General features: G+C 37.3%; 2 protein-coding genes across 2 annotated transcripts; one reads left to right on the top strand and one right to left on the bottom strand.

Annotated features, from left to right (window-relative positions):
- Positions 1-971: 971 nt before the first annotated feature.
- On the top strand, positions 972-23,917 carry LOC307159136 (uncharacterized protein). The gene is made up of 19 exons (XM_079872348.1): positions 972-1,153; positions 4,260-4,322; positions 4,623-4,739; positions 4,858-4,998; positions 5,383-5,585; positions 6,081-6,183; positions 6,880-7,090; positions 9,087-9,957; positions 10,450-10,570; positions 10,619-10,821; positions 13,859-14,129; positions 17,206-17,268; positions 17,510-17,626; positions 17,753-17,893; positions 18,365-18,567; positions 18,760-18,862; positions 21,998-22,120; positions 22,431-22,491; positions 22,675-23,917. Exons 1-19 carry the CDS (start codon positions 1,111-1,113, stop codon positions 22,727-22,729), a joined length of 3,213 nt encoding a protein of 1,070 aa, XP_079728474.1. The 5' UTR covers positions 972-1,110; the 3' UTR covers positions 22,730-23,917.
- LOC307159294 (uncharacterized protein) lies at positions 8,950-11,079 on the bottom strand. Its single transcript, XM_079872569.1, has 2 exons — positions 10,746-11,079; positions 8,950-10,706 (listed from the first exon to the last, which is right to left on the bottom strand). Exon 2 carries the CDS (start codon positions 10,017-10,019, stop codon positions 9,078-9,080), a length of 942 nt encoding a protein of 313 aa, XP_079728695.1. The 5' UTR covers positions 10,020-10,706; positions 10,746-11,079; the 3' UTR covers positions 8,950-9,077.
- Positions 23,918-24,069: the final 152 nt, after the last annotated feature.

Here is a 24,069-nt window from a genome sequence, read left to right as displayed (position 1 = left end):
AGTGAACCGTTTTAAATAAGCAAGAGCTTACAAATGCAACAGAAAACAAGCTGTTCCGTTGGGATTATAATGTTGAGGAACAGTGTTTAAAATACGTTTTGTAGGAATAACCTTGCAGATCTGTTTTTATGCTCATACAGCAACATTACACAACTAAAGTTGAAAAAGTGGAAAAGCATAAAAGGACCCCTACATGTTAGTTTCCATGAAAGAGTTCAAGATAAATCCTTTCATTACAAGTCTACTGGAGCTGCCATGCTAAGTTTCAAATGATTGTTAAACAGCAAGCATAAACTATGGAAAAATGGCAAGCCCTTCCAGCGCACTCAGTAGCCGAATTCACTCACTCGCATTCACTCCTTAAAGTTAACTTTATTAATGGAGTAATTATTAAAGGTGCATTGCGCAAGTCTCTGAGTTTTTGCAGAACTATGCCCCCTTCTGGCGACACACGAAACTGCAACCAGAGTTGTGCACGCGGTTACATGGAGTTTGCGTTGGGGTTTGGGATGAACTAGAAGCCGGTCTCTTTGAATCCATCTTCTACTTTTGCAAAAGTCGCTCGAGTTGTCTTCGCTGATGCGGATAATGGCGGCGAATACACAAACCTGCCAGACATAACCAGGTGACCGTGAACGCGCATGACGTCACGCCCAGTCGATTCAGTCCCGAATCCCTCTTATTTATTTTACTGTACAGGATTATAGAGGCAATCGCAGTGATCATAGAAGGGCTCATTCAGCCCATCAGGCAATTGTTTAAGCATGTATGGGTTAGAAAAACGGGTATTTTTAACATGAAAAGTTGCTTAATGCACCTTTAATGTAGTGAATGAGAATATAGGGGGCGATTTCGAACACAGCTTTGGTATTGCCCGGAGCTATCTGGCGGACGCGTTGACGTATCGCAGCAAGGCGGACAATGACGCGTCTAATGTCTATGACACGAAAGGGCGTTTAGTTTAAACCTTCCAGTTTATCCTGACTTAGCTTTGTGAGGGCAATACACAGCTCCCTAAAAGTTCTAGTAACAATATTAAATCAGGTGGTTTTTGTTTTTGTTTTTTAGAAAAGTGGACTATTTTGGAAGACTTTTTATCACAGAGTGGAAATGCTGACCTTCGTCTTTGTGTGCCTCTCTATCTCAGTCTCAGGTAAGTTAAGCGTCCAAGTTTTCAATGACTGCTGTGATTATTCAGTATAAACTTTGAAAATCTTTAATTAACTGCTATATATATATATATATATATATATATATATATATATATATATATATATATATATATGAAGAGTTCATATGCAAAAGCCTCTAAGTACCATCTGAAATTTTCTTCTAGAATGATGTTTTTATCAAGCTTGTATATTTAAGTTCAGTAATTTCACTTAAATGGCAATGAAAATTACCTATTAATTGTCATTTAAGTGAAATTACTGACCTTAAATATACGAGCTTGATAAAAATGATCATTCTAGAAGAAAATTTCAGGTGGCACTTAGAGGCTTTTGCATCTGAACTCTTCATATATATATATATGTATATAAATATATATATATAGAGAGAGAGAGAGAGAGAGAGAGTGAGAGTGAGAGTGAGAGTGGAGTTTAGCGTTTAAATAGTTTATTTAGTTGGCTAGGTCTGCAAGAACAAACAAAACACCATACCTGTCACTCAAATGATGTGTCTTTGTGTGCCTCTCTATCAGTCTTCAGGTAAGTTAAGCGTCCAAGTTTTCAATGACTGCTGTGATTATTCAGTATAAACTTTGAAAATCTTTAATCAACTGCTATATATATATATATATAAGGACACATATATATCAAATGATGTGTCCTTATCTTTATTTTGAATCGGCGTCAATGATCCTTGAAAACCAACTCGCAAATATTTGAAGTCGATCCATTTGAAGAAGCGAATTTCATTCACATTGACTCGACTCAGTTAACCGAGTCAATTAAGAGCCGTTCGAAATGTGTTTGGAAAGAGGCTAATACGTAGCAAAAACAGTTAACAGTCGCTGTAGAATAATAAAGTAAAAGTGTGATGTTTGTAGCCTAAGCTAGGCCCGGGGTTTTCAAAGTGGGGGCCGCAGCAAGTTGGAAGAAAAAAAAAAGCGGAAAAAGAGTTAAAAATATTTATATTATTATTAGTAGGCCTATTGTTATGAAATAGCATTATAATCTGCATAGCCTATCTGAACATTATACTTTTAATGCTAATATTTTAGAGATGCACCGATTGATCGCCTGGTGACCGGAATTGGCCGATTTTCATGTGATCGGCCATGAACGGCGACCGGTCGATCAGTCTGACATATGCCGATTTTATGCCAGTCAAATGCACTCGGGCGCCGCATGATTAACATCGCGCAACTTCAGCATCACACGTGCACATGGAACGCACATGTAGGAAATCTCGTGAATTACTGCCGTTTCAGACGCGAGCGGCGCGTGAGCAGCGTGTATTTCTTTTCGGTGTGCATGTTAATCAATGATTGCATTCACACCGCGAGCAGGAGCAGCGCGTGAGCGTCAAGCAGGAGCGTCGCGTGAGCAGTAGTGAAGCGGGGGTTTCGGCGCCGAGTCTATTCAGTCTAGCTCAATTAAAGCGTGATTCACATCATTTGCATGTCTAGTGTGTTTTAACAAGAACTGGAGTAGGCTATGTCAGAAAAGAAAATGACTCAAAAAATTGATCATTTTAAATCTAATTTATTAGGTCTATCAACTGGTGTTCTACAAGGGTCCATACTGGGCCCAATTCTCTTTAGCATGTATATTAATGATTTACCCAAGGAGTGTGAACAATAATGTATGCTGACGATACAGTCATTTTTACACATGGTAAAAATGCAGAAGAGGTTGCAAAAAAGTTGACAGACGTTAACATCCTGGGCTGGCTTAATCAGAGTTTTCTGAGGTTAAATGTGTCCAGTTGTATGTTCTTTTCTAAAGGACATAGGCCTGATACAAAGCAGTACATTTTTATTTCAGGAGAAAGATTACAGGTTGTTTCAGAATGTAAATATCTAGGGGTACATCTGGACTCCTGTCTTGGTTTTAAAACCCACCTAAAAAAAAGTTTGCAAAAAGATTAAATTTAACTTGGTTAATTTTAGGTTTATTAGAAATTGTTTATCAAATGAGGCAGCAAAGATATATTTCCATTCTATGATTCTTTCTCATGTCACATATTGTTTGACAAGCTGGTCAAATACACATTTGAAAGTCCTAAAACCATTAGAATCACTATACAAACAAGCACTTAAAATTTTAGATAAAAAACAATTCAGTTTTCATCATTGTCACATCTTAATAAGTATAACTGGTTTAACTGGGAAAATCTAATCAACTTTAAAAATGTTTGTTTAGTTCATAAGATTATGCATGGTTTGGCTCCTCCTCCTTTGGCTGATTTTATTAAATTTAAATCTATTGAAAACAGAATTACAAGAGGTGCAATTAGAGCGGATTGTATAATTCCACGTAGGAAAACATCGTCTGGTCAAGCTGTTTTCTCATACAGAGCTTCACATCAGTGGAATACTGTACCTCACTCAATTAGAGAGTGCTCATCATTTAACTCTTTTAAGCTTAATCTTAAGAAAGGGCTTCTTCATAACCAAAAATGTGAACATTAATGCTGCTCCTGCAAAGGGTGAAATGTGGCGATGGGATGTAACGTCTCTGTTCCATCCTTCAGGGAACGGGGGTTATATTAGTAACCTAGATGTTCCATATCAGTTAGTCACATTCGACGTTACGTACCTATGGAAAGGGAGACAACATCCTGCCTGTAAGGAGGTTACATGTGGAGTTACACAGATGGACTGGCCAACAGGGCAATAATATTATAGAAGGTCTCTGTGGTAGATTCAGCCTAGCTAGGGTGAAGTCTATACTGAGCAGAGACGGCAGAGGGGCTCTGGCAGGGAAAGACACAGGCCTTAGGGGAATCACAAACTCTGTGGGAGTGCAAGCACACTTCCTTATATACCTGCTTCGCGGGGCAGGGTGCACGATGCAAATCTCGCACACCTATGTCCATTGGCTCGTTTAGTTTACACTTGAAGGTGATTGGGCTCTCAGGTGAGATCCAATTCATCAGTTCAGTAACGTAACGTTGAACGTGACTGACTGATAGGGACCTCTGTTAATGCAATTTATAATGTGTTTAATAATGTGATTTTAAGAATTTCTTCTTACTGATGTAATTAAAGATTGAATAAATCTCTTAACTTCTTAATCTCTTTCTGTCTGCAGGTCTACATGCCCAATTTACGGTTACTGTTGCTAATCCCTCAGTAAAAGTGAAGGAGAATGTGGGTGAGTTTCATTTGGCCTTTTCTGTTTGTTTGTCTTTCAATTATAATTGTTTCTGTGTGTCATGAGCAATCATATATTACTAATGGAGAACTTTTGATGTGGTGCTTGCCTGCATAGGTTTCACACTGTAGAATAGTAATTTGTGTGGTGTTTGTTACAAATGTAACAATTTATTTGAGAGCTGGCTGGCTAGCCTAAGGAAAGGTCTGCCTGTTTTGGGTGATGCTCATTTAAGGATTGATGAAAAACATGCACATTTATGCATCAGGTTATTCAAAGTATTCAACCTTTTTTTTTCAGGAGCTGATTTGAAATGTACCTACACCGCTGACTTTGGAGCAACACCCAGAGTAGAATGGAAGTTCAAGGATCTCAAGGGCTCTCAGTCATTCATTTACTTTGATGGCAAGCCAACTGGTATGGATGAAAAGTTTACTGTTGTTATCCAGAGTCATCATTGTAACCTTGCAGTTGCATTTCCTTATTGTGAGTAAAATGACAATTTGAGGAAAGATGTGCATCTTTTTTCTTTCAGCTCAGTATGCAAGCCGTATCACTGTGTATCCTGAAGGACTGAGATTCAACAAGGTGACGCGAGCAGACACTGGAGACTATGACTGTCAGGTGTCTGGAAATGGTGGATATGGAGAGAAGACAGTCAAACTCACTGTCCTTGGTAAATCATATTGTGTTGTTTACATAATCATTACTACCTGATAGATGTCACAAATGTTTATGTCATGAGATATCATAACCCTGAGCTATAAACAGCAACAGGGAATGGCCCAGCCTAATTTTAGCCAATCACAAAGTTTGTGGGTGGTCTAATTCAGTGGCTAAGCCAATTAGAAATCACCAAAACTACTGAAATTGCTTACAGCACCTTTAACCTGCAGTTTTAAAGGGATAGTTCACTCAAAAATGTTCCAAGTCTATATGCATTTATTTTTCTGTGGAACACAGAATATATGTTGAAAAGTGATACATACAATGAATGTCAGTGGGGACCAGTGTTGTTTATTTTTAACCCAATATATTTTGATTAAATAATGTTCTACAGTGCCTACTTCCAAGCCCGTATCTAGAATTCCTTCATCAGTCACAACAGGCAGTAACGCCCTTCTGACCTGCTTCGACAATGATGGCTCCCCCCCACCCACCTATAAGTGGTACAAAGACAACACTCCCCTCCCAGACGATCCCAGCAAGTTCCCCTCTTTTAAAAACCTCACCTACAAAATGAACGCTTTCAATGGGAACCTGGTGAGTGTTGATCTACAATATTTGAAAATACAAAATAGCATATATAATGAGTGTGTATGTATCCACCTTTTTTTCAATGCAGAAGTAAGCTATTTTCTTTGAATGTGACTTCTGGTTCATTAGCTGCTATAGGGAAATAATGAGAAGAATAACAAAGTGCAGTAAATGGTAAAACTGTTGGGCTACAAAACAGCGTTTTTATATATCTAAGCCACTTCATAAAAATAATAGGTTAAGAAATACCAGTATGCAATATCAAGCATTTTGCAATATTTAACTGTTTTTTTTGTACAGCTAAAAATAACAGACATTAAATTTACAAATGGCTTACTTGAAAAATAAGGTGGATATAGTCACATCAAACTTTTTGGTCAAAACATTCGGTACTATACTGTATATTGCTAAAATCTGAATGTAATTTTTCACTTTATAATTCCAGGTTTATACCTTGTAAGGTATATTATTCTTCTAAAATTGTTTTGTTTGTGTGATCAGGAGTTCCCGAGAGTGTCTAAGCTGGATATCGGTTCATATTTCTGTGAGGCCAGTAATGGAGAAGGTGCTCCTCAGCGTGGTGATGCAGTGCGGATGGATGTCCGTAAGTAATAGAGATGGGTTAATCATGAATATAGCACATATTTTAAAAACTTTATCATAAAATGTATATTTATTTGTAACAATTATATTAACCGCAATATTAAGAAATTCTTGTTGTAAGAACAGCTTATTGGCTGATGGACGCAGCGACCCGCTAGGTCTCAATTAATGAACACTTACAATAGGCTTACTGAGGGCTACATTCAATGAGGGTTAGACAAAAACATGTTTTGAAAGAAGGATTGATGATGTAGTGACTTAATATTTCCATTGTGTTCATTTTGAACAACAACAAAAAAAGGCACATAGTGAACCTTTAAAAATTTGTAGGGGGGTCCGAGGGCATGCTCCCCCGAGAAAATATTTTTTTGTTTGTTGCAAAAACAGCACCAAAACATATTTATCTATTTAATCTCATAAATCAAAATATCATTTTTATATTTCCAATTGCTCCAGTAGCAAAAGTAAAAGAAAAAAACATTATAGCATTTCCATGACTTTAAATAAGAAAGAACATGTATCCACTGTTATTCAATATTCAAAGTAGAATATTGTGTTTCTGATGTTTTATGCTTTTTTTCAGTAGTTGCCTCTGTTTGGACTGTGTATAACTTGTTACAAACTTGTCAATAAACTACGCTTTTTAATGTCTCCCTAGCATTGCTAATTTTTGGCTAACTTTGTTTTTGTAATATAGTTGATGTAGACAGCAGCCAAGTGCCAGCAGAGAGGGACACCTTGAACACGGAGACATACATTGTGCCAAGCAAGAGCACCTTAAACCACATTATGGAAAAAATGTATGGCGTATTCACGTTGCAAGAGGTTAAACTAAAACTAGAGATACAAAAAATGGAATTAGAAATAACCAAGTTAAAACTAGAGCTGCAAAAACTTAGACATGAAGTGTAGATTCCATTCAACATGACTGCTTTAAGACCAAGAATTTATTTCATGTAGTGATTTGATATTTTTTCATTTCATTAATAAAATGTAATTTCATTATACTATGAGTGATTAACTAGAATTATCTACTATTATTAATTTTTGTTCTATGTTTAATATATTCAACCACATTTTGCATATATATATAACATGTTCAAACTAGCCATTGTTTACATTTTCTGTCAATCAGACAATGTTTTCTACAATAATTTGTCAAACAAAACGTCCAGATCCATGTTCACCTCCTGCCTCTGATCTCCAAAGCACTCGTTCTTCCTCCAGGTCTGAGAGTGCAAAGATCTTTACCTTAAAGCATTTGAGTATTCAGAGTAAATGTAGAATCTCCAAAGTCCAAATTATAGTCATATAGTTTATATTTCTAACCATGCCATTACCTTGGATTTTTATTTTTGGCATGTGTTATACTTTGTTTGCTTGAATCCTACTGTGTCTCCCATGGCTCGTAGTGCATTTTAAAATCCAGTGATGTTGAAAAAGTCTTGTTGTTTTAAAAATGTTTTAAAAATAAACTGATATGGATAAAAACTATACTGTTGTTTTGAACTCTGCTGTCTTCCAGTTTATCATTGTAACTTTTTCCCCAGCATTGAAATTTTTGTTTGGTATGTAAACATGTTCTATGAAGCAGAGAGTCATATTCCATATGAGTATTTATATTTTAAATGTGATATAGGGGGGATGTGATTGCATTGTGTCTTTTTCTTTCATTCTCAATATGAAGGCTGTATCGCTATAATGAAGGACTGAGGTTTGAAAAGGTGACGCAAGCAAGATTATGGCGGAGAGGTGTCAGTAAATGGTGAATATGATGAGAAGACCATCAAACTCAGTCGTTGGTAAATTTTAATCATCATTTTTTTCACTTCCAGCTACTTTTTGGTGGTCACAAACACTCATTACCAGAAATATTGATGCCTCTTAAGAAAAATTGCTTGTGATGTTCCTCATTTGTAAGTCGCTTTTGGAAAAACAACATCTGCTAAATGAAGAAATGTGACTCCAATTGCTTTTGTAATATATCATTTTGTATTGTTAACTCATTTTTTAAAGATGTAAAGAGGATTTTTTATATATACAGTATCTAAGCAAGTTCCTCAGTTTTAGGAACCTCGTCTACAAAATCAATGTTTTTACTGTTTATACTGATTTGAAATGTAAGAAATCATTCTTGCACGTTGAAATCATATCACACGTTCTCTTAATCTCTTTCAGATTGTTTATTATTAGCCAACAATGAGTTTGCAGTTTACTGTGGGACTAGACCATCAGTTTTAGTTACCTTTAACCTTTAAATGAACAGAATGTCTTGATATACTCTTTGGAAAAATCTTTACTGAACCTCATATAGTGCCAAAGTACACAATATTGATTATTTTAAATAGAAACATTGTAATTTTTTTTGACATTTTGATTTATTTTACTTGTTGAGCAGCACAAATATTTGTTACATGATTTTAAATACTAAATATCCAGATACACTTGGTCATGCTTTATTATTAGCCATAATGTTCAGTATTAACCTTCTTTTTAGAGTGGACATCTTTCCGTCACTATTTTAGCCTCAGGTAGGATTCCATGTTTTGCTGCTTGACCAACTGTTTTGCTTTAATTTCCATCATTAGGCTATTTCCTTATACAGTGTATTCTGTCTGTCATACAATTATACTGAATTCTGTGAAAGGGGTTTTAGTTAACATGAAGAGAAGAACATGCACAGCTAATGGAGCTCCCTCCTCACCTGGCCTATAAGTGAAAATACAATTACAGATATCAAGAATTATAGTTTTTACTAGTTTATTTTGTTGAAAAAAATACTGACAGTACTGTGTTTAAAATTAACATCACTTAATATTAATACCTTTCGTTTGTTGAACTGTTGTATAAAATCAATGTCACATTTGCAATCGTGTGGATATTTGATTAATATGATCAACCAAGACCAAAGTCTTCGACACAGACACCACTGTCTCTGGAACGGACACCAAAGTCTCCGGCACGGACACCAATGTCTCCTGAACAGACACCAACGACTCCGGCACGGACATCACCGTCTCTGGAATGGACACCACCGTATCCGGCATGGACATCATCGCCTCTGGCACGGACACCTACGTCACTGGCACGGACCCCACCATCTCCGGAAAGGACACCACTATCTCCGGCATGGACACCAACGACTCCAGCACGGACACCACCGTCTCCTGAACAGACACCAACGACTCCGGTACGGACACCACCGTCTCCGGCACGGACATCATCGTGTCTGGCACGGACACCACCGTCTCCGGAAAGGACGCCACCGTCTCCAGAACAGACACCAACGACTCCGGCACGGACACCACCATCTCCGGCATGGACATCATCGTCTCTGGCACAGACACCTACGTCTCCGGCACGGACACCACCGTCTCCAGAACGGACACCAACATCTCCTGAACAGACACCAATGACTCCGGCACGGACACCACCATCTCCGGCATGGACATCATCGTCTCTGGCACGGACACCTACGTTCCCAGCCACGGACACCACCATTTCCGGAAAGGACACCACCATTTCCGGCACGGACACCAACGACTCCGGCACGGACACCACCGTTTCCGGAACGGACACCGGCATGGACACCACCGTCTCTGGAAGGAACACCGATGTCTCCAGCACAGACACCACCGTCTCCAGGAAGGACACCACCGTCTCCGGCACAGATATCGGCACGGACACCAAAGTCTCCAGAACAGACACCAATGACTTCGGCCTGGACACCACCGTCTGTGGCATGGACACCACCGTCTCCGGCACGGACACCAACGTCTCCTGAACGGACACCAACGACTCCGGCACAGACACCACCGTCTCCGGCATGGACATCATTGTCTCTGGCACGGACACCTACGTCTCCGGCACGGACACCACCGTCTCCGGAACGGACACCAACGTCTCCTGAACAGACACCAACGACTCCGGCACGGACACCACCGTCTCCGGCATTGACATCATCGTCTCTGGCATGGACACCTACGTCTCCGGCACGGACACCACCATTTCCGGAAAGGACACCACCATTTCCGGCACGGACACCAACGACTACGGCACGGACACCAACGACTCCGGCACGGACACCACCGTCTCCGGCATGGACATCATCGTCTCTGGCACGGACATCATCGTCTCCGGAACGGACACCGTCTCCGGCATGGACACCAACGTCTCCGGCACGGACACCACCGTCTCTGGCACGGACACCAACGTCTTCAGAACAGACACCAATGACTCCGGCCTGGACACCACCGTCTCTGGAAAGGACACCACCATCTCCGGCACGGACACCACCGTCTCTGGAAAGGACACCACCATCTCCGGAAAGGACACCAACGACTCCAGAAAGGACACCAATGTCTCCGGCACGGACACCACCGTCTCCGGCACAGACACCAACATCTCCGGAATGGACACCAACGTCTCCTGAACAGACACCAATGACTCCAGAAAGGGCACCACCGGCACGGACACCAACGTCTCCAGAACAGACACCAATGACTCCGGCCTGGACACCACCGTCTCCGGCACGGACACCACCATCTCTGAAATGGACACCACCGTCTCCGGCACGGACTCCACCATCTCTGGAACAGACACCGGCATGGACACCACCATATCCGGCACGGACACCAACGTTTCGAATTATGAAAATCAAATTATTGATATAAAAAATGTACATTGTTACTAGTAGCAATTCAATTGTTGATATCAAGAATAGACATTTCAACTAGTGACAATTGAATACTTGATATCGAAAATAAAGGATTTACTAGTAAGAATTGTATTTCTGATATATGAAATTGGAATTTCAACTAGTAAGAAATCAACTGTTGATATCAACAATTGAATTTGAATGGCAGCCTATGGTGACATTTCACTACAGTAAGACAGTAAAAAAAAAAAGATGAAAATGAAAATGAAAAAAAAAAAAGATAGATCCTGCCTTCTGTTCGGATCTAGCCACAAGACCTTGTCCAACCATTCTGTAGAAAATGCCACCACAAGATACTGTACTGTACTTTCAAACTGTACATAGAACTGTAACATCACAATGGTATTCCTTTACATATACTTCACAGCACCCATTTTTGTATAGTACAGTTAGTACAGTAATATGATACAGAATCAAGTGACACACAGTGAAGAGATACCGGTTCTCCAGTCGGAATGTCATATTTGTAGTGCTAAGACTCAGACCGATTGGTGTTCTGTTTTCTGTGCAAGTGTTTTCAGGTGTGTATGTAAGTGCCCACAATTGCCAGATGAGTTTTGCATTTTGAACAGTGTTTTCCCAATGATAACAGGTGATTTGATTTCGTTTTTGAACAAAGTGTCAAATGTAAGAAAACGTGCAGTGTTTCGCAATAAGTGTGTTACAGAATTGCAAACAAAGTGCAAAGTTGACAATGTGTTTAAGCTATGGTTACACTGTGTTTGAGGTATGCTACAAGAAGTTACGGTATTGAGGCTTTGGTCTAAGCATTTGGTTTTAGTGTGTAAGCAATGGGCAAAAACTGTAATTTAAAGACAATCTACAATATAGTATGGGCCTCCATATAAGTAGGAGTAGGACTTTTTGTCCAAATTTGTATATAAAATTATACAAAAGGACACATCAGTGATTAATAAATAAATAAAAAATCTGTGTATATTAATTTGTATAAGATGTTGACAAAATTGCTGAAATTAATGTTCACAATATGTACTCAGATATTTGAAAGCAAACATAGTCTCTGTTTTTAAGAGACTAGGGAAAAGACCCAATACTATTTTGATACTATCACAGACACATCTGCTGGTACCATGGTAACCAGTCTCACAAGGGTGATTCAATACTTATCTCTGCCCACCTGGAAATACTAAAACCCACTGTAGTTAGATTATTTTTGTCAATGAGAAGTGTGCAGCTGGCTTACAATGTTAAGCATTTTATATCTTAGTTACAGAGTTAATAATGCTAGAAGTGATAAGAAAATGTAAGGAAAACAACAAACAATCATATTAAAAATAGCAACCACTTTTCATTCATTTTCCAGTACCTGTTAATCTTCCAAAGCATTCTGTCAACTTATCAACTCATTTTATACAAATAAATTGATAAACCCTTTTCCCCCCTGGATTCACAAGTTTTCCTCAGGAGATGTGAAACAAAGGGGTCAAAACAATAGATATGTTGCTCCTTTGAAATAATCATAATCTCACTTTTCACTCCTAATATATTTTGAGAGTTCCAGCTAAACACTGATGGAGGGACAAGATCAACAATCTTTCACATACTTTCACATTTGCATAGGCCTATACTGCCCTACAAAGGCTAAGAGAAGTATCTTCAATTTTTCAAAAATTTTTTTTTTGCACAAATAAAAAGTGCAGGATCTGCTCTTCAATCTGTTAAAATTTCATATGGCTACCTAATAAATTTCTTATATAAATTGACATTTTTAGTTGCAGTATTGTATTGAAAAGTAGGGTGAAACCAAGGCAGAATGCAGTATCTGCCCGTACTGCCTGGTTTCACTATGATACTGCAGTTTGCCTTTGTGTCAGCATGAACATTGTTGCAGCTAGCTAAGTGGCATGAGTCAGGTTTTATAGCATACAGTATGTTATAAAACCTCTCTCAGAGAAGAAAGGAACTGTCAAAATGGCATCACTTTTACGTGGAAAAATGCTGGTGAAACTTGCCTTAAACAAGTCACCAAAAATTGTTAAGTTTTAAACCTCTTAACCTTTTTTTTGTTGTCAATTTTGTCTGTTTAGCTCTTTCTAGCTAGCATTAGCTTTTTTTACAGCATTGGGATAGCAACCATACCTTGGGGAATACCTTAGAGAAATTACCTTAAAGGTCAAAATTAATCTGTAATACTGACAGCTAGTGTTTAAAATAGTTACTGCAGTACAAATTCAAAATACTGGAGAGAGTCGTCTCCCCTACCCCCTCCTCTCCAGACTCACGGTAATAAAAAATTATTTGATTTATGATTTATGATTTATGATATAAGCAAGTGATTATGATGACTTGCTACACTTACTGCTATTTGTTATTGTATGGCCATGTAAGTATACGCAGTAATGCAAAGGCAAAGCGCAGTATAGCCTATAAAACTACCAAATTTTTGCCTGACTGTCAAAAAACTAAATGTTTAATATTCACCTCCCTCTGATCTATCTAACTGTACCCTTTGTTGATAAATTTAATTGAATGCTTATATTTGGTGTAAGAAAAACACAAAAAGCTGTTTTTCTCAGTTTGGTGTTTTTGCTGATACTGCTCTTAGCCTTTGTAGGGCAGTATACTGCAATATGCCATAACTCCACCACATTGCTCACCACACACATTTGTTGAAATTATAATGAGACCTTTGAAATGCAAAACTACACATCCTTTCTCAATTTGTTGTTTTAACTATGTTGATCAGGTTTTGAATATTAAAGTATTTTACATGATTTTTATTATTCAATTTTTATTCAATAATAAATATCTAAAGTTCCCAGACTTTGTTGTTATTTGAACTTTGAACAAGTTTGTTCCTATGTGAGTTACTTACTAAGTTATGTTATATAGGATTCACAAGTTATGTATGTATATATAATTCACAACAAGGATGTGTTTATTCTGATAAGTAGTTTGTCTTCCTTGAACCTGCGTTTACTTTCATTACGTCATTCAGTGGGAGTGCCACAGTGTCTCGTATCTAACTAATCACAACGCGGCACAGGTAACATGGTATCACTCGGAACTCGGAAGGGCGTTTAGTTTCACCCTTTCAGTTTTGACTTGGCTTACCGAGGGCTTAGGAAATACACAACTCTCTAAAAGTTCTAGTAACATATTAGAAAAGCAGGTATTTTTAGAAAAGTGGAATATTTTGGAAGACTGCCATCGTTTCAGAGTGGATATGTTGACCTTCGTCTTTGTGTGCCTCTCTATCTCAGTCTCAGGTAAGTTAGGCGTCCATGTTTTCAGTGTTTGAATCATGTTTAGCCTAACGTTGCATGTTTTTTATTACGTCGTGTCATTGACTGCTGTGAATTATTCAGTAGGTCTATAAACTTTGAATATTTTTTAATTAGCTGCTATTTTGCTAAAAGACTAACTTACTTGTCTTTAAATGTTTTCTTCTATTTGCGTATAATGGAGTTTAGCGTTTAAAACATAGGCTTAACTTTAGGCTAGTTTATTTAACGTTAGTAGGCTACAGGTCTGCAAGAACAGAAAACATCACTCGACCTGTCACTCAAATGTGACCTTATTTAACCAATTCGGTTACGAATCGTTATTTTGAATCGGCTCTTGTCATTTAAGAACCGTTCGAAATACGTTTGGGTAAAGCAACTCGTAGCTAGCAAAACTAGGCTTATCTGCTTTCGATACCTAATTATTGTAACTTACGTTTTGTGTTTCGAACAGAAGCTTAAATCTAGTTGTATTGCAGTTTAAACGTGAAAGAAGGCTTTTCATGGTTTGGCGTATCACCTGGAGAACCTGTATTTCCACCTCACCCATCCCCCATCCGAAACTCGAGCTCAACAACCAGGAATATGTGACAGCTGTTAAGGCAATCCAGGAAGCGTGCCCAGATAAAAACAATTAACAGTGTAGTCGCAGTAGATTAATGCCGCTTCCAGGCAACCTGTAACCCATGTTTTTCCAACCTTATACCCGTGAAAGTGCACTGGAACGGCAGTCAAACCCCCACCCTTGAACTCGTACTAGATCGATGTAGGCTACTCCCAGTTACGTTACGAGTTGGAGAAATACGGGTTACAGGTTGCCTGGAACGCGGCATAATATAGTAAAAGTGTGACGTATTTGTTATTAAGTGTTATTAGGCTACTCCGTCAGTTACGCGGACACATTTGTTGATAGCAGCATCCACTGCACACACAAGCACACACACACAACCACAACATCCTGTTTAGCAGACGGGGAAACTGTCGAATTTAGAGTAGGCCTATTTGAGTTGCCAGTCATGTTTGTTTTATACCTTCAAGTTCACAGGGGAAAAACTGGTTAGAACGGCAAATAGTCTGGAAAACATATAAAAGAATTGTCAGAAAAACATGTTTATGAATGTGAATTTCAAAAAGAAATGTGGAAAAGCAGTTGTAACTGCCATACCATCATTTTCTGGCTTTCATTTATTACATATCATTATATATTTTGTTATTTCAGTTTTTTACTACCCTGAAGTATGACGCTAAAAATTTGCTTTTCCTTTTTTTCAATATAGAAAAAATATTTTGATATCATAGTACATTTTTTCCTTTTTCAAGCTATATTATATATACTATGTTGTTTTTCTTGAAATCTTGTGACTTTTTCCTATTTAGGGTCATGAACATGTATGCAAAGTTTCTACACGCCGATGTTTAGTGAAATGTGTTTACGTAGTTTTTTATACAATTTCGATGTTTCTGCTTTAATTTGACCCATTTGACAGCTATTCAAAAGCAACTGTACAAATACAAAATAGCATTTCTTTTTTGTATGTCAGAGCTCTTTAACTCTAGTCCTGAAGTGCCAGTGTCTTGCTGAGTTTAACAACTTTTTATTTTTAAAGTTTGTGAAAACAAAACTGTTTAATCTGTTAACTGTCAGCCCCAGTTTTTGAGCATAGACATGAAAATGACTTTTCCAACTTTAATTGTTATAAATCTTTAATACTTCGGAGCACAGACCTGAGTTTGGTATCTTTTTGAAGGAGAAATATCACAGATTATTGTAGAAGTAAAAACAGTTATTGAAAAAAAGTTATAGATGTTTAATTTTATAAAAATATAAAATATATATTTATGTAGGCTATTTTATATAAAATATATATTTTACAAAGGAACTCTAAATCTAAAAAAATCAAAACCAAACATCTGAAGTTCTGTGCCAAATTTTAGGTTGATCTCTCAAAAAAATGACCTTTTAAGTAAGATTTTTTTTTTTGGGGTGCAGTTACAAACTTTTCCACTAGATGATATCCAGGCTCCACCATAAAAGGACTCTTCTATTTCCATATAGGCTATGGTTTGAGTGATCTGAAACATAGGCTATATTTCCATAATTTCCCTATTTTTATGAAGTAGACATCCTATTCAGAAGTAGTTTGGGCAGAATTCAAGCTCTAAAATACATACAAAAAATGTGTAACGAACTTTGCGAGAGAGTTTGTTATAGTTTGGCACAGTATCACAAATGGAGAATCTATTGCTATTTATCTATTGTTGCTCTGTCATTTCTTTAGTAAAACAGTCACCGAATATGAAAACTAGTGTCAGAAAGCATTCAAATGATATAGGCTATAGTTTGTCAAGATTACTTTAGATTTAGACTAAGATATTATAAAAGTGTAATCACAAACGGCAGTCTTAAAAATAGTGGTTAAAACATTTTTATAAATCATAAATTCAGATATTTATTCTTTGTAATGTGTGAAAAGTATGTTAAAAGTTAATTGTTATGTACCTGATTGTAAGTTTTTTTCCATAGTGTGATTAAGGAATTGTATTGAATCCAAATATGGTCAATTTGACCCGCTCCGTACCCAGAAATTCAACAGTGCATAAGGGTTCAAATGAAATGTACTGTATTACATTGATATGTTTACTAGTGTCACAATAATGTTTGTTGCATCAATATGTGTTAGCTTTCTAATAGACCTGTGATTTTTTTTCTCATCCTTTGTTATGTTTGTCAAAATTGAGTCATTTTAAAGGGTAAATGTTCAAAACACAAATGTCTTTCTTCAACCTTTACCTCTTTGCATAGTTTCAGGAATTACATATGTATCTTTTCTGAGCCTGTCCAAATGAACAGTGTTTCTGTTGAATAAAAAATAAATACATAAACAAAATAAGTGTCTGGCTTAGGCTATATGAAGATGATGTCAGAACATCACTCCACTCTGGGACTGGGCATGATTGTTAAAGCAATTTATAATGTGCTTAGTTTGATTTAAAAAAAAAAAAAAAAAAAAAAAAAAAATCGTACTGATTAAGGATTGAATCCGTCTCTTTCTGTCTGCAGGCCTACATGCCCAATTTACGGTTACTGTTGCTAATCCCTCAGTAAAAGTGAAGGAGAATGAGGGTGAGTTTCATTTGGCCTTTTCTGTTTGTTTGTCTTTCAATTATAATTGTTTCTGTGTGTCCTGAGCAATCATATATTACTAATGGAGAACTTTTGATGTGGTGCTTGCCTGCAAAAGTTTTTCACTGAAGAATAGTAATTTGTGTGGTGTTTGTTACAAATGTAACAATTTATTGGAGAGCATCTCTAAGGACAGGTCTGCCCATTATTATTCAAAGTACTACCTTTTTTTTCTTTTCAGGAGCTGATTTGAAATGTACCTACACCGCTGACTTTGGAGCAACACCCAGAGTAGAATGGAAGTTCAAGGATCTCAAGGGCTCTCAGTCATTCATTTACTTTGATGGCAAGCCAACTGGTATGGATGAAAAGTTTACTGTTGTTATCCAGAGTCATCATTGTAACCTTGCAGTTGCATTTCTTTATTGTGTGTTAATCTGTAAAATGACAGTTTGAGGAAAGATGTGCATCTTTTTTCTTTCAGCTCAGTATGCAAGCCGTATCACTGTGTATCCTGAAGGACTGAGATTCAACAAGGTGACGCGAGCAGACACTGGAGACTATGACTGTGAGGTGTCTGGAAATGGTGGATATGGAGAGAAGACAGTCAAACTCACTGTCCTTGGTAAATCATATTGTGTTGTTTACATAATCATTACTACCTGATAGATGTCACAAATGTTTATGTCATGAGCTATAGCCTAAACAGCAAAAAATTGTCTGGGAATGGCCCAGCCTACTTTTAGCCAATCACAATGTTCGTGGGTGGTCTAATTCAGTGGCTAAGCCTATTAGAAATCACCAAAACTACTGAAATTGCTTACAGCACCTTTAACCTGCAGTTTTAAAGGGATAGTTCACTCAAAAATGTAAAATACTGTCATTATTTACTCACACGTATTTAGTTCCAAGTCTATATGCATTTATTTTTCTGTGGAACACAAAAGATGATATTTTGAAAAAGTGATGCGTACATGGAAAAAGTCAGTGGAAAAAGAGTGTTGTTTATATTTAACACAATATATAGCTTTGATTTAAATTTTGTATATATATATATTTAGCCTTACAATTCCCACTGTAATTCTCTCCACTTCAGTGCCTCCTTCCAAGCCCATATCTAGAATTCCTTCATCAGTCACAACAGGCAGTAACGCCCTTCTGACCTGCTTCGACAAAGATGGCTCCCCCCCACCCACCTATAAGTGGTACAAAGAAAACACTCCCCTCCCTGACGATCCCAGCAAGTTCCCCTCTTTTAAAAACCTCACCTACAAGATGAACGCTTTCAATGGTAACCTGGTGAGTGTTGATCTACAATATTTGAAAATACAAAATAGCATCTATATATGTCACATCAAACCCTTTGGTCAAAATATTCTGTACTATAACTGTATATTGCTATAATTATAAAAAATGTCCTTTTGCACTTTAGGAAAATTCTAGGTTTTTGTTAGTTGAATTATTTCTGTAAAATTTTGTTTGTGTGATCAGGAGTTCCCGAGTGTGTCTAAGCTGGATATCGGTTCATATTTCTGTGAGGCCAGTAATGGAGAAGGTGCTCCTCAGCGTGGTGATGCAGTGCGGATGGATGTCCGTAAGTAATAGAGATGGGTTGATCATGAACCATTTCGTTCATTTTGAATGAATCTTTTATATGATTTGGAAAAACAAGTTGTCTCTGAGAGCAATTCGTTCATCTTGGGGCGAATTTCAAACAGTGTTTAGGCACTTAGGGAAGGGGATGCCATTTGTAGGAGTGTTCTGAATGAAAGTAAACCACTGAAACTATTCACGCGTTTGTTTCACCATATTGACCAAGAAATCCAGATGAGATTAAACAAAAGCATTCCTTACTCTCTGAGTAATGATAAATTATATAATTATTATAAATGCTTGCTGCAAAACATAATAGTATATTACAAAACAATACAAGTAAAATAATATGAAATCATATATGTACTAAACGTATACATACCGTGTGGTAGCAATATAGACAAAATACAGCAAAAATTTAAACATTACTAAGAAAAAGGAACAAAAAACAAGAACAAAAAAAAAAACCCTGCACCTTCGTAGACAATCACTGGAAAACCAAATACAATTTCTTTCCCCTTTTTTATGTTCTCACTGTTTCTTAATCAAGGACAGGAGAGAGGACAAGAATAGCAAGGATCAAATACAAAGGTAGGGATTATAGATAGGGTTACTTATAGGAAAAATAAATAAATAAAGTACAAGAGGAAAGGTTGCCAAATCGTGAAATTGTTCTGTTCTGACATAAAAAAAATTCTATTTGAATAAACTGCAACAAGTCGTGCATCCAAGCCGAAGCTTGTCAACATCAGTTACAAGTAGGATCGAGATCCGGGTTTATTTTAAACAGTTTAGCTTTTGTACAATAAATTCTGTGTAACACGACAAATGGCCTTAAACCATTCCTCATCAGTAAAAATGTGATTAAGATCTGGGGCCGTATTCACAAAGAATTTTAAGGCTAAAAGTAGCTCCTAACTGCCGAATTTAGGAGCAACTCCTAAAAATAATGGGTGTGTCACTCGGAACTTTAGGACTCCTAATTTTTTTGACTAAGAGTAATTCACGAAGCATTTTAGCCCTGAAAGAAGCACCTAAGCCTGGGACAGCTTAAAAGAAGTCGAGAGGACTCCTAACTCACTAAGACCTTCACAAACTGCTTTTTGTGGCATTTCACACTGCGATGTTTTGAAATGCGTATGCGGCGGCTACAGGAGTTTCCAATCGCGAGGGAACAATTTTGCATTGTAGGCATAACTAGGGAATAGGGATGCAATAACGCCACCAACAACAACCAAAACTAGGCTACTCATTGCATGCAAACTATTTGTAACGTTTCATTGTGAATCAAATTAAAATGTTCTTCTCTTTGCAAACGTAGGCAGAGGCATATAGTGACAGATTAATTCAATAATGGTGCAAAGATATTGCATCAATCCATGTTTCATTAGGCTACTAGGCTATTTGTTTTGCCTTACTCTTTATTCATTTAGGCTATTTATTCAGTTATTCATCATCTTCCGTCCTTCGCACTACTTGTGTAGCGCACGCATTCTCAGACCTGTCACCTGTCACTCATCATCATAGGGGAGGTGTTTGGAATCATTCCCGCGTTACAATCATCAGCCAATCAAGGTGGTCACTTCAGTCAAGCTCGTGCATGAGTAATGACGTCATCCATAGCAACGAAGACTCACTCTTAGTTTAGGAGTTGTCATTTTTCTTTACTAAGAGTAGGTCTGAAAGGCGTTGTGAATAACTTTTAAGAGAAAACTCCTAGCTAAAATCTTTTAGTGCGATTTAGGAGTACTCCTAGTGGTAAGATAAATGCTTTGTGAATACGGCCCCAGATTCCCAACACTGCTTTATTTTAGACATGGTTGAAAAATCTGACATCCGACTGAACTACAAACTTTCCACCGATGTCTGTGAAAAAGGGATGCGCTCGACAAGCTTGGACGTCTGTGCCACTGCGTGTTTTTCGTTTACCAGCTTGTGCACCACAGCTATATAGGAGTTACTATAATTTGTTTAATATTCCACTAATTAGATACATTTACTTCATAGACAGCCTTCTTTTTTATCCCCATTACACTCTCTGTTGTCAGTGTTTCTTTCTACACAATTGTGCAGTTTAGTCCAAATTTTCTGAAGAGACACGATCATTTTATATGATGAACAGATTTAATTTAGACTTTTATTCACATATTATTCATTGGTTCTTGCGGAAGCTCAAACGTGCTGAAGTGAAGGATGAGGGGAGCACAGTGAGGGGTTGTGGCCGTGGTGAATGATTGAAGAAGATGCGCAGGATATTTTCGCTTCAGCAGGCGTTACAATCAGCCTTTGAGTTTTAAATGATAACATTCAGTGAATAGGAAATTTAATTTTTTAGGTATCCATCTACTGTAACCTAATCAGTCAGTGATTTATTAGTTAAAGGAGCTGTATGTAAGAAATGTATTTAAATTAATCATAAAATGGCCCTGATATGTCACTAGACATTAAGAAATCATGTTCATTTCAAATACTAATATCACTGAAAACAGTAGTATGGCTAGGATATTGTCATTTAAAAAGTGAAGTTGCAGCCCTCAACTGATGTTGATGTTGTCATCTTGTGTTTTGGCCTGATGCCCCACCCTCCACCTATCTACCAATCACGAAGTCAGTAGTGTTTCGGCATCAGGGTTGCCAGCTCTGCTCTAGTTACCACAGCTGCAGCTCCTTGTAGCAACCTACATTCCTGCTGGATCCTGCAGCCTATCTGGCAACCTCGAGTCAGGGGGGAGGGGGAGGGGATACAGTGATTGCAGTACCAGTTTTGGCCACAATCTTACATACAGCTCCTTTAACAAACTGATTTAGACTAGTTAACAACCAATCAGAATCCACTTGACTTTTAAATAGCTTGAGCATTTAAAGCGGCAGACGACAGAACTGCAGCGTGCGCTTTTAATAAACAGAACATCAGTGTGTTGGTGTGGACGCTGATGTAGTTATCATTCTTAATGTGAATGGGCGTTAACTTCCACTCTCTGCCATAGCTTGAAAATTCTCCATTTATTTTAAAAGCTACATTTTGATCTTTATGACGATCTTCTATGATTTTTAGTATGATTTTTGATATTTATGATATTTGCTTCTCAAACAGATGTCTTGATTGACTTTAATTTATTGTTTTTCTTTATTAAAGGTGATCTAAATGTTGGTGGCATTGTTGCGGGGGTCATCGTGGCTTTGCTGGCAGTAGGGTTGCTCCTCTTTGCTCTCTGGTTTGCCAGTAAAAAGGGATATCTTCCAAGTAAGTTCTTACTGTGTGAGTGAGTGTGTGAGTGTGTGAGTGTGAGAGAGTGTGTGAGAGAGTGTGTGAGAGAGTGTGTGAGAGAGTGTGAGAGAGAGAGAGAATTATAAAATCAAACAATTAGATGCCATAGTGACAATAATTAGATATTACAATTTTTTTATTCAAAATTATTTTACTAATTTGCATTGTCTCCCCACCCCACAGAAATGGCTGAAAGGTAAGAGTTTATTTCTATGGCACATACAACTTTAAATCTTTATATTATGTAATACTATATCTTGCATTAAATATGTTCTAAAATGATATAAATGATCTCTTGCAGCAAGCCGAAATCACAAGCTGTTTATACCCAGCCTAGATCAGATGAGGGGGATGATGGAGATGTAAGTACAACACACATGCTTAGTTGTGTAAATATTAAACCGCTGAATTGATTTCCCCATTGGAATTTAGTTTGCAGTAGTTCATTTTGAATGTCCATTTCTATTTGTGTGTTCTGTTCTACCACCACAGTAGTGGTTTTGGTAAAATAATTATTTTCACACTGTTTTTTGTGTCTGTTTCAGGGGGAATTCAGACAGAAATCATCTTTTGTGGTGTAGACTGTGCTGCTTTGGATGAATTGTCAAGATTTGTTGCCTAGATCCATTTTTTTCTCTTGAAGTTCATACAAAATCAGGATCTGTTTGAATGTGAAGAGTGTGACATCAAATGTGCCTCCCTGCCCTGTGCCTACCACACTAGTTGACCACAGAGATGTCCAAAAGCTTTAATCATAAATGTGTGTGCAGTAGTTTAAATTTACAGATTTAGTTTCAGGAATCTAAATCCTGTGTCTCTCTTTTGCAGCAATGAATTGAAATGTAATTTATTTAACTATGAGTAATCTGTGAGTGGAAATTAACAAACTTAAAGGGTTTATTATCAATCCTTTATTAATATACAGTTATATGCTAAGTAATATGAATTTGTTTAGTTATTAATGGCTTGAGGCATCCAAGGCTAATTCTACATGATTCTGCACTATGGGATGAAAGCTGGGGAAAAGAAGGTTCTATGAATGTTCCCCATTCAGGAAATAATCCCCCTTCTCCTTGATATAAACATTTGCTGTACATTGTAGTCGTTGTTTGTTTACTTCACTGGTATTTTTTATGATAGTGTACTTTGTGTTTTTATGTGTTTTGTACTTCATTCATGAAATGTAAATAGTTCTTTCTGGTTTTTATTGGATGTTATAGAGTTTAAAATCATGCTTTATTGACCTCTTTAAATTGTTCAACTGGAAACAAATTACAAAACTGTTTTTCTTGTTTGATTTAAGTTTTAATGTCTGACTTGATCTCGTTCTTCCAATAAATTAAACTTACTGATTATGACTTATATGCAATATTATATGTAATGCTTATTTTCCTCCATTAGCAGGTCCACCCAGTCTGCTCATGCAGAAAACTCCTTGTGAATGTGAAATTAAGCAATGTTATCTGTGGTTGTCTGAACTATATGACTCTTTTTGGAAATATCTCTTTTCTATCACGTAGGTTGAGAGAATGAATGAATATATTTATTTTCAAGTTATTTCTTAAGGTGTCAATAACCTGATGAGATCTAAAATGTTTTGAATATGACCACTACGAGGCAGTGTAGGACCATAATAAATTCTGCACAGCTTCGAAAAACTGTCGAAATTGACTTACCATTGGCATGTATGTATGAGATTCAACATGATGTCTGTAACATAAAAATAATAAAATGATTGAATTCTTTTATACAATTTTATATTTAACCAAATACATTATTTGCACAAGGCATTCGCTGGTTTCTTTTTCAAGATCCTGCTTTCTCTGTTCTGGCCATATACGACCCTTAACATTTTACAAAATATAAGTATTTTCCACATGATGCGTTCTACGTTCTACCTGCGCACAGTTACATAAGAACGTTCGGCTGAATGTGAGAAC

Source organism: Squalius cephalus (assembly GCF_949319135.1).
Source record: "Squalius cephalus genome assembly, chromosome: 5".
Classification (NCBI taxonomy): Eukaryota; Metazoa; Chordata; class Actinopteri; order Cypriniformes; family Leuciscidae; genus Squalius; species Squalius cephalus.
The sequence above is the reverse complement of the archived record's forward strand: the minus strand, read 5'-3'. Positions and strand labels throughout refer to the sequence as shown.

Excerpts from the sequence above, each read along its gene's own strand:
- LOC307159136 (XM_079872348.1), top strand. The coding sequence starts at position 1,111 with ATGCTGACCTTCGTCTTTGTGTGCCTCTCTATCTCAGTCTCAG. Across the intron at positions 4,999-5,382 it reads AGTCAAACTCACTGTCCTTG|TGCCTACTTCCAAGCCCGTA; the intron begins GTAAATCATATT and ends AATGTTCTACAG. Across the intron at positions 6,184-6,879 it reads TGCAGTGCGGATGGATGTCC|TTGATGTAGACAGCAGCCAA; the intron begins GTAAGTAATAGA and ends TTTGTAATATAG.
- LOC307159294 (XM_079872569.1), bottom strand. The coding sequence starts at position 10,019 with ATGATGTCCATGCCGGAGACGGTGGTGTCTGTGCCGGAGTCGTTGGTG.